The sequence below is a fragment of the Palaemon carinicauda genome, chromosome 39 (genome assembly GCF_036898095.1).
Source record: "Palaemon carinicauda isolate YSFRI2023 chromosome 39, ASM3689809v2, whole genome shotgun sequence".
Classification (NCBI taxonomy): Eukaryota; Metazoa; Arthropoda; class Malacostraca; order Decapoda; family Palaemonidae; genus Palaemon; species Palaemon carinicauda.
In genome coordinates this window covers 25,594,553-25,611,669 of record NC_090763.1, presented here as the reverse complement: position 1 = coordinate 25,611,669, position 17,117 = coordinate 25,594,553, and the positions used below count along the sequence as shown (strand labels likewise).

The 17,117-nt window shown below is 37.8% G+C and overlaps 1 protein-coding gene across 1 annotated transcript in view; it reads right to left on the bottom strand.

Annotated features, from left to right (window-relative positions):
* The window catches only part of LOC137631093 (nuclear pore complex protein Nup93-like), a 479,887-nt gene that overhangs the window by 48,844 nt on the left and 413,926 nt on the right, over positions 1-17,117 (bottom strand). The window contains exons 3-8 of the mRNA XM_068362728.1: positions 14,232-14,412; positions 11,167-11,295; positions 10,790-10,963; positions 8,781-8,920; positions 616-849; positions 199-337 (exon numbers count right to left, since the gene is read on the bottom strand). Of these exons, the coding sequence (XP_068218829.1) occupies positions 199-337; positions 616-849; positions 8,781-8,920; positions 10,790-10,963; positions 11,167-11,295; positions 14,232-14,412 (997 nt within the window). The remainder of the gene's footprint in view (positions 1-198; positions 338-615; positions 850-8,780; positions 8,921-10,789; positions 10,964-11,166; positions 11,296-14,231; positions 14,413-17,117) is intronic.

Sequence of the window (17,117 nt, the reverse complement as noted above, 5' to 3'; positions counted from 1 at the left end):
CTGAAACTGGTAAAAAATCAGTTACAACTTTATAGCATGCACTATAAAAGGATACATAAAATATAAAATAATTTCTCTTCTGAGAAAAGTTTACAATGGAATAAAATCCTTACTGGGTAAAATTTTTCATCAGTAACAGCATTAAAATATATCAGTCATACACTGTACAAATTATAAAACAGATATAACAGTACCTACCTTAAATGGATCTGAAGAATTTTTGACAGATCTTTTGTAAGACATTCTCAATTTCTTTTCTAGGTCGGGAGGTAAACGTCCCGAGTCACTCTTCTCATAATGTTCAAGGGCATTCAAAACCTCTACTACTGATGGTGAACTGTAATAAAATGAAAATGGTTCCTTTTATGTAAAATTACTATTACCATTTCATAAAATGGATGTAAGAATGAAAACTAATTTGACAAGATATATATATAGAGCCAGTAAAGAACATTTCTTTACTTGATAACTAACATATGACCTCCTTTATGTTACTACTAGTCACACTAATACAATCTAACCCATAATCATCCACCAATCAGTTATACTTTATTTCAAACAAAAGGGACAATTAAAAAAAATTATGAACTACATCTTTAGGATACATTAACTCACCTATTATCAGATAGTGCCTGTTGGAGAGCTTTACCTCCCCCTGCTCTCATACAGTAAAAAATTAGAGGCCAAACAGGAGCACCACCTGCTTGTCCATCCTCAAGTGTTGGAATGACCTGTGCAGGCAGAACGACATCCAAATAAGCACGCACCAGGGGAACTAAACCTGGGACACCTCCCAGCTGAGCTCGCTCCAAATGCGAATACACAATGGAATTCATGTAATTGGCATAGCTGTAAAATAAACAAATTAAGGATTAGCAAACTAATTTTATGGGAATGACGGCTCTTTTTCTTCTAAAGATTAGTTTAACAAATACTTTTGTGATACTTTAAATCTAATATGTGATGTACATCATCAAGCCAATATAAATGTTATGCCACATATTTGCAATAATTTTCGGCTCTGAATATTATACTATAACATGAAGTTACAACACAGTGACTTGTCCTTAGCTTAGTACTGTACACTAAAATTAGTAATACTGTATAAAGAAAGTAATGTTCCAAAATGGAGTTTTTATGATAAAACAAAGTTTTATGAATACTTACCTGGCAGTTATATATATATATATATATAGCTGATATCTCTAAATCGGCAGAATTTTTCAAAACGAGGCAACCGCCTTGTGGTGGTTGGGAGGTAGGTGGTAACACCCGTCACAGGGTGGTCCAAGGAATCATTCCCGTGTCCAAGACTTCAGTTCATCTATGCCCGACCTGTCTCCTGAGGGGAGGTGGGTGGGCCTTCGAATATATATATAACTGCCAGGTAAGTATTCATAAAACTTTGTTTTATCATAAAAACTCTATTTTTATGAATAGTACTTACCTGGCAGTTATATATATATAGCTGATTCACACATTTGGAGGAGGGAAACAGACAGTAAACATCGCTGGGGAAACAACAAAAGAGTTGTAGGAGATAAAAACACCTTGATTCCTTGCCTGCTAAGGTAGCTGATTCAAAGGTACAGCCTTTAGAGTGGCTTTCCCTTAGGAGAGTTTATCCAGGAGTAAGCCTGCAATGCTGCAAAAAACTCAATCGAGTCTGTCAAAGGGATAAGACCAACAACTTGACTAGACTTCAGAAACTACCTTCGCCCCATATAATAAAAACTTCAACCTTACTAAAACTAACCACCTAACCCTGCAACATAGACATAAACTATCTATCTAGACTGAGGGAACCGCACCACAAGACGAAGTCCTCAGACTATCATAAAAACACAAACCCTCATACATGCATATAAACCAAGGTTGAGTGGGGTTATTAACTCCTTTGCCTAATACAGAAACCGCAGCTATGTATGGGCCCAAGGTATAGCACTTGCCAAAGTCTACTCTCACCTCTCTAAGATAATGAGAAGCGAAGACAGAGTTGCTCCTCCAGAAAATTGCATCCATGAATAGCCTAACTAACATATACTGTATTCCTGATATGCCAGAGAGGTAGCAATGGCTCTCACTTCGTGAGCCCGCAATTTCAACAGGGCGAAGTGTTCCTCCTCACATAAGAGGTGGGCTTCCTTAATTTTCTCCCTCAGGAAAAAGGACAAAGCATACTTATACAGGGGTTTTTGGCGGATCTTTCACAGAACACCATAACAAGTTGGATGCAGAGCTCACGTTCATAGTGTGAGCCAAAAAAAAAAAAAAAACTTTGAGGGACCTAACTGGGCAGAGGAGTCTTTCCTTCTCTCGACCCACTAGGTTCGTGAGGTTAATGACATCAAACGTCGTAGGACAGGGTTACGAAGGGTTCTCGCTCTTTACGAGAAAGATGAACCTTAAGGCACAAACTGCCCTATCCTAATTGAAGCTCACCCTCTTCCCAATCGCCTGGACTTCGCTGACCTCTTGGCATTCGCTAGAGTCATAAGGGAGAGGGTTTTCTTCGCTACAACTCGAAGAGAGGCTAGCGAGATAGGTTCAACTTTCTTGGAGCACAGAAACTTAAACACCACATCCAGGTTTAAGAGTACCTATTACGTCGTCTGAAAAGACCCAATGAGGTCCTGCAAACCTTGATTTTGGGACAACTCTAGGCCTCTATGCCTAAAGACGGCGGAGAGCATACTGCTGTATCCATTGATGGTAGATACAGCCAGCTTAGCATCCTGTCTGAGGTACAAGAAGAAGTCTGCAATCTGGCTCAGAGAGGTAGTGGATGAGGAAACTTGTGCCGCCTGCACCAAGCTCTAAAGGTCTCCCACCTAGATTGGTACACTCTTTGTGAAGAGATCCTCCTTGCTCTGGCGATAGATTTCGTCGCTTGTGCCGAAAAGCCTCGAGATCTGACAAGCTTCTAGTCAGTCTGAAGGAAGTCAGTTGAGAGCAAGGGGGGTAAGATGATACCTCTCGAAGTGGGGCAGCTTGAGAAGATCTGGACTTGCCGAAGTCTTCTTGGGAAGTCCATCAACATGCCCATCACTTCCGAAAACCATTCCCTAGCAGGCCAGAATGGAGCCGCTAGGATCATTCGCCCCGAATCGAGGAGAGCGAATTTCCTGAAGACCAGATTGATGATCTCGAACGGGGGCAACGCAAACATGTCCACCCCCGTCCAATCCATCAAGAAGGAGTCCACTGCTACAGCTTCCTCGTCCGGGACTAGGGAGCAGCAGTAGGGGATCCTCTTCTTCCAGTTGGAGGCAAAAAGGTCTGTTACAGGTCTGCCCCACAACATCCAGAGACTGACAGACTTGCGGGTTGAGAGACCATTCTGAGGGAAAAACAAGTCTCTTCCTGCTGAGCATGTTTGCCCCGATGTTTCTTGCCCTAGGACAAACCTCCTTCTAGATCCAAGAGATCAGAACGAAGGCGTCCTTGATCTCGACACACGATTCGACTAGAGTCATCACGAAGTCCTAGATTCTCATGTTCAAAGTCATGCCTCATGCTAGAACTTCGACGTCGAGCGTCCTGAAAGACGAGGCGCCGATCGTCCTGTAAGACGTGGCGCCGATAGTCCTGTAAGACGTGATGCCAAAAGTCCTGTAAGACGTGGAGCCGAGAGGTTAACAGAGCGAGACGCTGAACGTTCTAAAAGACATGGTGCTGAGCGTCCTGGTGTCAGAAGAGACTCTTCTTGTTGACAGGAAGACCTAATTATTTGATAGGCTCAACGTTATCTAAAAATCCAGATACAGGGACGCTCTGATTTCTCCAGAGAGCAGTATTCCGCTACATAAAGCAAAAGTTAAGTGAACATGAGAGGGGCGGAGCCGAGACCAAAACACACACCCGAAACTGACCCATTCTTCCTTGTAAACAAAACTCAGATAAAGTTTGATTGCATAGCCTGCCACTTAGACTCCTCTCTAGAACTGGGAGAGAGAATCGTTGTAGCTAAAAACTAAAGGAGGTTTCCCTATAAAAGGAAAAAGTAATCCTCCTTCAGAAGAAGTACTGACCAAAGGTCTGCTCCCCTCTTCTCCAAAGATTTTGATGTCTCCATGGAGAACTTTGACTTCTGAACGAAGGCGTAAAGAGCATTTACGTCCAGGACCGGACAAAAGACTCCCTCTCCCAAAAGAGAGACATTGAAGTTGCAAAGTCGGTTAGGCAGAAAAGTCTTATCGGAGAAACTAACACAGGAGGATTCACTAGGAAAAAGATTTCGCATCCATCCTTAGTAAAAACACGGACCAAAGGTCTGCTCCTCTCCTCTCCCAGGCTCGCCAGAGGTAGAAAAGTCTGGCTCCTACTGATGTTAGTCATCAAAGGTTTCTGTTTTAAGAAACAAAAATCAATATTCTTAAAGCTCCATTAATGACCACGTGAAAACTCAGAGGGTGGGGAACATAGAGCAACAGAACTTAGGATCCTCTCCTTCTGTTAACCTCAAACCATTCAACAGGAGAAAAGTGATCACTAAAGTCATCCTTGACAAAGATCTTATAAGACGTGGCGTCGCCCTGAAAGGACAAGGCGGCGATCGTCCTATCATCCTGAAAGACGAGGCTGCCCCCGTCCCGAAAGACGAGGCTGCCCCCGTCCCGAAAGACGAGGCTGCCCCCGTCCCGAAAGACGAGGCTGCCCTCGTCCCGAAAGACGAGGCTGCCCCCGTCCCGAAAGACGAGGCTGCCCTCGTCCCGAAAGACGAGGCTGCCCCCGTCCCGAAAGACGAGGCTGCCCTCGTCCCGAAAGACGAGGCTGCCCCCGTCCCGAAAGACGAGGCTGCCCTCGTCCCGAAAGACGAGGCTGCCCCCGTCCCGAAAGACGAGGCTGCCCTCGTCCCGAAAGACGAGGCTGCCCTCGTCCCGAAAGACGAGGCTGCCCTCGTCCCGAAAGACGAGGCTGCCCTCGTCCCGAAAGACGAGGCTGCCCTCGTCCCGAAAGACGAGGCTGCCCTCGCCCCGAAAGACGAGGCTGCATTCGTCCCGAAAGACGAGGCTGCATTCGTCCCGAAAGACGAGGCTGCATTCGCCCAGAAAGACGAGGCTGTATTCGTCCTGAAAGACGAGGCAGCATTCGTCCTGAAAGACGAGGCAGCATTCGCCCTGAAAGACGAGGCAGCATTCGCCCTGAAAGACGAGGCTGCATTCGCCCTGAAAGACGAGGCAGCATTCGCCCTGAAAGACGAGGCAGCATTCTCCCTGAAAGACGAGGCTGCATTCGCCCTGAAAGACGAGACAGCATTCTCCCTGAAAGACGAGGCTGCATTCGCCCTGAAAGACGAGACAGCATTCGCCCTGAAAGACGAGGCTGCATTCGTCCTGAAAGACGAGGCAGCATTCGCCATGAAAGACGAGGCTGCATTCGTCCTGAAAGACGAGGCAGCATTCGCCCTGAAAGACGAGGCTGCATTAGTCCTGAAAGACGAGGCAGCATTCGCCCTGAAAGACGAGGCTGCATTCGCCCTGAAAGACGAGGCTGCATTCGTCCTGAAAGACGAGGCAGCATTCGCCCTGAAAGACGAGGCTGCATTCGCCCTGAAAGACGAGGCTGCATTTGTCCTGAAAGACGAGGCAGCATTCGCCCTGAAAGACGAGGCTGCATTAGTAATTTAGTCCTGAAAGACGAGGCAGCATTCGTCCTGAAAGACGAGGCAGCATTCGCCCTGAAAGACGAGGCTGCATTTGCCCTGAAAGACGAGGCTGCATTCGTCCTGTCTTGAAAGACTTAGCGCCGAGCGTTAAGGCAAAATGATATTCATTATGCCGCTCGGCGTGTTCGGTTCCGACCAGAGGGTTCATAAGGCCGACTGGCGCTCAGGGACAAAAACCGAGTCAATGATGGTTTGTAAGCATTGATATTATCAGCGAATATCTATGACTTAAAGTATTGCCATTAAAATCAAAAGTGATGCAATGCAAAACTCTAAAAGCAGTGTAAGAATCTTAACGTTCAACGCTCTTTGCTTTCCCATGGCAAGGGCGAGCATTCTTGGGAACGTTAACAGGAACGCTCGCGAGGGCGTTTGCTCGTGAGCTAACGCCTCTCGTTTCCTTTCGCCGATCAACGTTCCTTCTCCCATGGGCCGGGGAGCTTGGAAGAGGTCTAAGGCTAGGAAAACTACATCCACTGTGCTGAAAGAATCCAATGCCTAATTTAGCACTGAAACTTGCACTATTAAACTCTTACACAAAAGACCATAATTAGTCCTGCCCGTTGTGAGAGAACTTATTCTTCTGCCACGGGCTTGAATGAGAAAGCAAAATCGTCTCTAGTACTTGCTATATAAACTGTAACAAAATATTTTTATAAAATATTAAACTGACATTTCCATAATAAAATAAACTTTCAACCATACTTACCCGGCGGTCACAAAAAGAAAAAACCACCAGGCAAAAGTCGAGATTAAAAATAGATGTTGAACACACTCACCCGGTAGTTACATATAACCACCGGTAAAATTAAATGTCATAAATACCTACCCGGTAGTTACATACAAACGCCGGGAAAGTTATACGTTAAAGATAAAAATGAACAGAAAAAGGGAAAACAAATGTAATCCACAATTAATTCAAAGGGTTTTCAAAAACAAGCGAGTTGTAATGATAAAAAGAACAGATATAGAAATAACGTATCTATATATATATAAATGTAAACAATAGGAACATATAAATGAAAATACTACTAAAACTAGAATTCCCATATCGTTGTTGTTGGAGTATAATAGCCAACACTTTAATTCCCATATCGAAAAGAACGCTACCAAGGCATGTTGGGACTGCACCGATAGTAACGAGTAACAGCGTAAATTAACCATACGCTAGTTCTATTTAATTTATGAAATTAGATCGATGATTTAAAGAACGAATACCAAATGGACAAATATTTCTTTAAAATTTTACATTAAAAGTTAAAAAAACTTATATAAGAGGAATTCCTCCCAATCTTTACATAAAACAAATAAAGAGAATTTGCAAGACATACATGAAGATTACGTCACACGACTGTGACGTCATAGAGTTGCCGGAACGTATTTCCGTCATCAGGATTAAAAACTTTGCAGCTAAAATATAGTGCACAAACAAAACCTCTGCATACAAACTGTGAGGATCAACCGACACTTTCGGTAACCTCACCTTGCATACATCACTCGCACAAACACGAAAATTAAGTTATCACTCATGATAAACAAAGTAAATAATAATAATAAAACACGATTGCCAAATCCCAAAATCAGTGAACTTCACCAAACGAAGTCCAAAAAAGCGAAGAAGGGAAAATGATTCGAAAAACTCTCAATGGTGGACCGACGATGTTTTCGATCCAGCCGGCAGAGATGAACTGAAGTCTTGGACACGGGAATGATTCCTTGGACCACCCTGTGACGGGTGTTACCACCTACCTCCCAACCACCACAAGGCGGTTGCCTCGTTTTGAAAAATTCTGCTGATTTAGAGATATCAGCTATATATATATAACTGCCAGGTAAGTACTATTCATAAAAACATTTGTTATAAATATGGATTAAACAAAACATGAGAACAAACAAACATTTCATTATAAATATGACAGGAGCACAGTAACGAATGGAAGACAAAACAGAAAAATCCGACCCGCACTGGAAACCAGCGTAATAAGGTGTTAGCTATAAACCAATGTAATGCTAAACCTGCACTTGCATCCTGCTTATTTCATTATTAACATGAAGGCAAAATTAACCATTAAACTAAAAAGTATGACAAAAAGATTAAACAGCCTTGGATAGGATGCAGCAATAAGACCTAACTCATTGTGGCAGAAGACAAAAGTGAAGAGTCATTCCAGCTCTGCTGACATTCCCTATTTCAAAAGATGAAAGGAAATGTACTGTATATGTATAGGAACAAATAGTATAATGCTTTGTCTCTCTAACTTCTTTCTAATAGCTTCACTATTTGTTTCTGTAAATTGAACATATTTTCATCATATAACTTCTTTACATCCAATGAAGGTTATTTTTTCATTCTTTTATTTTCCTTACTTCATCAATCAACATTTCCAGCCTAATTCTCCTATTCCCACTTTTGTCAATGACTCCACTGACAAAGAATGATAACAATTTAGAATCAAGAGGAATAAAAAAGCTCTATCACCCTATAATTTTTGATAGGCACAAATTTTATAAGAAAGATCACAAGGTTCTAGAAATGTATAAGATACAGAATTCCAGAGTTTGAAACATTATGGTAAACATGTGGTTAAGCCAAATGATTCACAATCTATTGGTTTGATACAGTGGAAAAGACCCAAGTGTGATATTCAGTGTTAGATGAAATAATTCCTGGACTGGATAGTACCAGTGCTGACTAGAGAAGACATTAATTCCTTTTCACAAAACAACATCTGGCAAAAGGTCTATCCTTATAAAGAGACAAAGTAACAAATTTCATTTTTGTGTATCAGTTTTATTTAAAAATCTATACAAATCTCCGTTCTCCATATTCCAACCATTAGGGCAACATTAGCTCTGAAGAGTAACTAAAATAGTTTTAAGATACATAATTAGTAGAGATCTAAATCTCTCTCTTGTCTTCAAAGGAAGCTCTGATATAGATGACCTCCTCAATCTGAAGTGGTACATACTTTCCTTACTGATAAAAACCTTTGACAAGCTTTGATATGTATGATCTCTGCAATCCAAGATGGTACTGTACACACTTCCCTTACTTATAAAAAAATAAAATACTAACCTCTGCAATACTTAAAAAATAATAAACCAGAATCACCTTTTTTCTAAGTAGCCTCGTGCTTGTCTAACAAGAGCAGCCTGGACTTTCGGGGAAGCCCTTGCCTGGGCAGCATCTCCCCCAACGCTTACTGGAACTTCAGTTAAACACTGTACCAAGGCCCATAGGTCTGTGATTCCCTGTTGCAAAAGAAAAAAAAAAAAAAAAAAAAAAAAAAAAAAAAAGTAAAAGACAAGACACTAATTCTGTATTCTATAATAAGAAACTTCATTACTTACTAAGTAAAACCCATTAAATGTGACAATAAACATATTTTAATTTTACATCTGCAAAATGTCATTTAAATTCCTAAATATTTTCCCTTTTTTCAGTTATATAATGTGGAAAAATTGAAAAAACCTACAGTATTCAATACATACATGGCCATTGGATATTTGTAAATTATGTATACAATACTATACTGTACAGTAAATATTTGTTACTAGAGCAGAAAAAAGGTAGTTTTTAATTAGATTCTTAAAAAATGTAACATATAGGATGAGGAAAAATTTTTTCATTGCAGTTCACGTCATCTGCGAGCATTTTGTCAAAACGACTGATGATAATAATTGAGTACAAATTCTTTTATTTAACATATCTTAGTAAATTTCCAAAGACAGTTCATGAACCTACATTCTATATTCCTGGAAACATTTTTCTGAGGTAAGGTTAGAAATTATCCTTAACTTACAAGAAGTCTAGGCCACTATCAAGCGTAATTAAAATGAACCTCTGCCGTGTAATTAAAATGAACCTCTGCCAGTTGGTTCTATTAACTTTGAAATCAATTCAAAAGGTGGAAATCTGGAATTCCTCATATGAGGAGGGACTGTTGGAAAGAACCAAGATGATGAAGATGAGATGGATTGCTGTAATATCACCCATGGAAAGGAGAATAGTTATAAGAAGAATGTGTGGTATGTGTACTGTAAAAGATATGGCTAGGGAAACTTGTCTAAAATACCATGGCCATATAATAAGGGAGGAGGTGTGAGTATACAAGGTATGAGGATTATAGAGCAGCATTGCTACATGTCATTCTTGTAAATAAGTCTTCAACAAGTGAGCTAATTTTGAGACTTCCTATTTTTATCAGCAAATGTTACTGGTTGGAGATTTTTCCAAACTTCATAAAGTTTTTTAAGATAATCAAAGTACACTACTGCATTCATTATATGAAGGAGAGAAAAATGTTCCCTTAAAATGTGTGAAAAAGGATGAGGCAGAATGTAGAGAAAAGGGTGAACCAGAAAATCATAGAGAAACGATATAGTAGATGGACACTTGGACTAAATGGAGATTCAAATAAATAGTACACTGATAAAAGAGAATAATAACCCATGAGACATCTTACAACAAAGGAAGAACACCTTGAGTAAAAACCCAATCTATGAAAGCAGAAAATGGTGCTTAATGAAACCTCGTAACATTATGGCATTTACTTCCACTAAAAGAAAAACTGCAATACTATTGTGTGAGGCTTTACGAGATAATCGAGAGGCAGGGTGAATGCAACTGAACTTTAATAAACAATCACTGAGTTTATAAACACGGACTTGCGAACAAGAAGGTCACAAAAATTCAAACATAATCGAACATGAGCTAGCATGCTCACACAGGTTGGTCTATTAACAGTGGAGGGAAGAGCGAGTGATAAGATAAAAAAGGAAAACCGTTGCAGTGTACGAGTGTATGAAGCATGTGCAGTACACTACAATATAACATGATTACTGACCATAATTCAGTTAATGTAAAGTATAAGTTCTCATTTCATCAATCTAACTTTTCCAAAAATAGCAGCTGCAATGAATTATGAAATTCTGAACAGTTTCATGATCTATTTGCATGCAAACAGTTAAATGATATTAGATACAAGATCTTTGCCCTTCAACAATTGAGAGGTGAATCTCAAGAGCCCTGTTGCAGTAATGTAGGCACAGTTTAACACAACACTTTTTCTGTATGAAGCAAGACTGGATAATGTATTCAAGCAACTGTCATATTCTTACCTGGTCTCCTAGAGCAGAGGCAGCATTATTAAGTGCTTCAGGGAGGTTAGGTCGTATACCACCTTGGAGAACCTCTTCGTTGTATTGTTGAATGACTCTAACATAAGCTGTTTCTTCACTGCTTAGGTTACTGGCAACACCACCAATAGTTCGAGGTATAGTCACTATGCTTTCCTGTACAATTTTTTTAATCCAATTAAATGGGAAAAATTAAACCAATGGAAATATTAACTAAAAAGGTAAATTATAGATTATTCTATTGTTTGAGTAAATCCAACAAGTCTTCCCTGAACATCAAATATACTTAATAATTTTTCAGAAAATAATTATCTTCCAATAACTCATATACGAAATATGTACATAAATTGCCACCATACCTGTTGCTGAACAGTGATATTTAGGAGGTCTGTTCCTGTGTGTGTGAAGGCTGAAAGGAGGTGCTGCTTTCTCTGCTCCCATTCGGCTTGCTGTTGCTTCCAGTAGAGCTTATCAACTTCTTCGCATGTCTTGAAGAAATAAACAAAATAAGCAAGAGGGCATTCTTTTTTCCCCGCACATTACATCAAATATATTATCATTATTATTACTTGCTAAGCTACAATCCCCAGTTGGAAAAGAAGGATGCTATAAGCCCAGGGGCTCAACAATTCAGTTTCCCTGCATGTAAAATGTTCTAACAAGTCTTAATGTTTCACACTAGGGCTAGTGATTTATTTTAGTAACATGACATATTGTTCTGGTATGAAATATTTTCATTGTAAATATAAGGGGACAAGAGTTTAGAATAAACAGAAAAGAATAATACAAGCATGAGTTATACCAATTCTTACCCCTCTTCATATTACAAAGCAACATCACTGAAGCCTTTACAAACTTTAAAAATACTGTAATTAGGCATCTTGAGACGTGAAAAATGATAAACGATTTGCTCTTGCAAGCTAAAGTTTATGACAGTATCGTATCATATACACACAGATGACACTGCCGGCAGGAAATGAATGCATCTCTTGCATAAATACTACCACAAACATACAATACATGTCTTTATATTATGATGCAGAATGTTCATGTGAAATTGATTTCCAAGAAACCATGAATTCAGTAATTAGTGTTTCATTATGAATAAAATTTACATTGGAAAGTCACAAACCCCCTTTTTTAACCTACATAAACTGCTATCATTATTCAGATAAAGGAAAATTGTAAGAAATATTAAAAATTAGAAGAAAATGCCATTGAAATTTCAGTTTGTGTATTACGAGATTATAAAGCATCCTCCTAAGATTAAACACAAATGGGTTTCAAGTTACCCATTTGGTGATAGGCACTAATTTACGACAAATATTAATAGTGATGCTGAGTATGCTTTTATGCCTCCCTGGAAGAGATGAAATTATCCCCAAATGAAAATGTAAGAAATAAAGTAAGTTAAGAAATAAAGTGAGTTGGCAAGACTTTGTAGCAGTATATATTGAGTAAATTAGTCCAGAATAGATGTGAATAAAGCTCAGTTGGAAAATTACTTCGTGAAACGGTTCAATGAAAATATGCTTCAAATAACTTAGACATTTGAATATAATTTTAAAACTATTCAATGGAAAGGCAGTAAAATCTTGATTAAAAAGGGTCATCAGAAAGACACCCAGTTGATTGATTAATTAGGAGTTTTCTGGAAGACACCAAAATCCTAATCTAAAATGAAACACTGGAAATATTCTCAAATACTAATTTAAAAGATGTCAATAAAAATACTAAAAATGTAATCCAAAATGAGTAATCCACTTAGATAATAAGATTTTTGCGAATGCAGAAGTACGGTAGAATATATATAAGACCATACATCGCATCATAAGATAAAGCCAACATCAATTACTTATAGTCTTAATTCAACAGAGGCAGGCCAAAGTCTAGAGACAACATATCCACCAACATCATTATTGAATTTTTAAGTGGTAGTGACTAGGAATGTTATATCTAGCATTCCTCAGGGTAGTACTCTTAACCCATTCCTTTCCACACCATATGAATGCATGGCATGTAGTTTGGCCCTGAAAAACAAGCCTGTTGTATATGCATATGATACTACTGTCTTTGCATATATTCTATCAGTTGAATGTAGACTTATGGTTGCCGAATTCCTTAATATAGATCTAACCAAAATTAGTCAATAGTGCAAAGTAAGAGGGGATGACTTTGAACTCTAAAAAATTCAACATATAATTATGAGTAGGTCAAAGGCAGTGGCTTTTAAAAATCCAGATTTCTGAACTGGCAATTTCGCTTCAACTATATATAACTCGTTTAAAATTCTAGGTGTGATTCTAGATTGCAAATTTACTTATGAGAAAAATACCCGGTCGGTTTATTCTCCAAATGCACAAAAAACTGGCATATAGAGAATTTATTTTTAATTATTGGTGATCAATGTATCCTGAGGATATTTTTTATTCGTTCATTCTGCCTTGATTATTATTATTTTATTACTATTATTATTATTATTATTATTATTATTATTATTCTTATTATTATTATTCTTATTATTATTATTATTATCATTATTATTACTATTATTATTATTATTATTATTATTATTACTATTATTATTATTATTTATTAATAGCTAAGCTACAATCCTAGTTTGAACAGTAAGGGCTCCAACAAGGAAAAAAAGCCAGTAACGAAAGGAAATATGGAAATACTGTAAATAACTACAAGAGAATTAATAAACAATTAAAATAAAATATTTTAGGAACAGTAACAACATTAGAAAAGATCTTTCATACAAACTAAAAAAAGAGGTTTATGTCACCCTGTTCAACATAAAACATTCGCTGCAAGATTGAACTTTCGAAGTTCCACCGATTCAACTACCTACGTAGGAAGATCATTTCACAACTTGGTAGCAGCAGAAGTGAAACTTCTAGAATACTTTGTAGTATTGAACCTTATGATGGAGAAGGTATGACTATTAAACCTAGATAGTACTAGTAGTAGTCGTAATAATACAAATAATAATAATAATAATAATAATAATAATAATAATAATAATAATTATCATTTTTATTACTATAATAATAATAATAATAATAATAATAATAATAATAATAATAATAAAAATAATATTGACTATTGGTAAAATCTACGACCTATCACCTTCAAACCATAGTTCAGAGAAACAGCGAGTTTGTGGGTTAGCTAATATATATCTCAATCTGAGCAAGGCTTGAATTAAGGACTAACAGGGTACATACAAGTTGCTGACGACCCACTGACAGAGCACCAGCAACAACAACTTGTCACTGACAGTATAATACAGATATGTTATCTGCATTCATTTGCATGAGACAAACGACGAGGGAGCGTACAGTGCAACTTAGCGAAATGGGAGTAGATAAAATGCCTTCACTTTTCCAAAACAGCAAATTACTAAAACCATAATCACCCTTCTCTTTGAATCCTCGACAGCCGTAATGATGGCATTTTCTCTCTCGTTCCTAAGGAAGGCAGCAATGTCTGTGTCTGCGACAGCTTCTAGGGGCTGTAGAGTCTTGGCTGTCACGAGATCTTCCAGCCGTGTGGAGATGTGAGGGAGGTCTATTCCTCGGGAACCCAAAAGGATGGCTCTGTAAGGAACAACAAAATAATAAAAAATTATGATCTGTAAGTAGAAAAGGAGGTATAATTTTCTTCGCTCTTTTAAGTAGAAAATGGAGGGGGAGGGGGTAAAAGTTTTTTTTTTCGTAAGTAGATAAGGGGGTTTAAAAAAGTTTTCTTGTAGGTAGAAAAGATCTTTGAATTTGGTTGTTGTAAAGCAAATGTTGAAAACTATGCTTTATATAAAAACGTTTTCAAAACTTTTTAAAGGAAAAACGTTCAAAATTGTGTTGTGCAGAAGAAATTTTAGCATTTTATTCAATGAAGTAAATCACTTTTAATATAAGGATTTTAAAAAAATGTGCCTAGCAATTAAAAAAAAAAAAAACCATATCATTTATAAAAAAAAAACATTAGAGAAAATTTTTCTTTTTAGATATAAAATATGAAAAATATGCACTACATGGAAACATCTTTTAACACTGTTCCTTGCAAATAAGATCAAAATTTTAAAAATTCTGTTTTCTAATGGGAGAAGGACTTTGTTAAATTTGCTTGCAAAGAAAGATATGAAGGAGCAGGTCAGTATCTAAAAACCGAAATAGTCTAGCTTTAAATTTTGTTGTTGTTTGCATGGACAAAATGCTTTAAAACCTTGGAGGAATATTATTTCTCAAAGTTTAAATTGAATCATAAATAAAGCTATAACAACTAAAACTGTACTTCGTAATTGAAAAAAAAAATCCGTTTTATTTTTCTTTGAGCAATTAAAAAAAACGTTTAAAATGTGTCTTAAAGATATAAAATACATCATTTGTACTGAAAACCCAGAAATTATATAACCCGTTATAAAACATAAATAGTTATAATGAACTCTGGAATGTGCTCCGTAGAGAGCAATTTATATAATGCCATGATAAAATACTTCTAAATTTACCATTAATAATAATAGCCTTTAGAAATTTAAACCAATCTAGTGCTTTGGAGGCCATGGACAAAAGCAGTAGCATTTAATTTCAACACTACAGATAGCCGTCGTTATAAGCAGGTTATATTTTGAGGATGCTGACTCTCTCCCTGTTAGCAGGCTTTCCGGCATCGTTTTAGGCGACTTTGACATGATCCATAACATTTTCCGTTCCACTTTGCTTTCTTTTCTTTCAGAGCGTTGGCAGTATATGATTGGAATTGTCTGCTGATCTGTGAATATTCAGCATCTCCATACTATCCTCTTTCATATAAAAACTGGAGGAACCTATAACATGCTTCCTCTGATGGTTCAGTCACTATATCACGAATGGCTCCTGACAATGAATACACGATTTGAAATAATTTTCTAGTTTTCGTTTCTTACTGGTGCTTGGCTCCATCGTGTGACTGCTTAATGTAAAACACCAAATTTTGGAACCACCTTGGGTGAATATAGATGTATAATTTTTTTTTATTCTAAGGCATTTAATATCATGTAAAAAGTCAGATATGATTCAACATTGATCATCTTCCCGGAAAGCAAAAAGTGACATATCAGTAAGATAGTGGAATAGTTAATGAAAATCTTATAACAAAAGCTGTTAGTTTTGTCAAACAGGTAAACAAAAATTTTGGTATGAATATATTGGTGGTTCTGGACGGATATTTGTCGATAAAGACTTTAGATAAACAAAGTTTAGCATTCTGGTGCTTCACACTTTAAAATGAAACTTGCGTAATCCAGTGTTTTCGGTCAAATTCAACTTTGATGCTGCGCTAAGGTCATAAGAGCGTAATGAACAACATGGCAACGTAATTTTTCCACTTCCTAGCAATGCAAGAACACATTCATAACAGTCGCAAAAAAATAACATGCAATACCAACGGAAAAACCATCTTGTTACATTGCCCCCCTCCCATTATAAACTGCATTTTAGCAGATAACAATTTACCAACAATGCATTTCTCTATCAGCTACAAAAAGGCCACATCCACCCCCATTAAATACTGCGAAGTGCATGATCTTCCACGATTAGGATTCATGGGATATTAACGAACATAGATTCAATTTCTTTCGAAGGAAGACAAATCCTCCAAGGCTTGAGTGTCCCTCGAGATGAATTGGTCCACGTCCCTCCTACTGAGATGGTGATTCATTGTTCAAACGAGAGTTTTTCTATTCCTAAAGTGAATGAGGCAACAGAGAGCCTCGCTTTCATGAAGCAGCGATTGGCTTTTTAAATACTCGAGGTTGGACGTGCACAGAATCATCTTCAACACCTAGGTCCACGACCTTCTCATCTCCTTTCCTCTCCTTATTGACAGGACACTTGGCAATTTGTAACATTGTCCTTGCTTATTAACGTAGAGTAGCAGTATTTAAATGTTTAAATAGGTTTATAAATGGAGAGAGAGAGAGAGAGAGAGAGAGAGAGAGAGAGAGAGAGAGAGAGAGAGAGAGACCTTCACCAAGAATCAGTTATCCAAAGACCTTATAACAACGCCCTTCCACCAAAAATCCCCTAACTGAATAATTTACATTAGCATCTATTCCAAAATGCAACCAGGAATTCAAATCAACCTTCGGTATAATTTTCATGAAAAATCAGATAGATTTTGGCTTAATCCTACTCATAAGGGGAAAAAAACACTAAACCATAAACAATTCACCCCACTAATCATTGTGCCAAAGCTCCGGTACTTATGACTGTTAACACTGGTATTCATTATATTGTTAACCCCTCCGTGTCAGTCATATCATTGA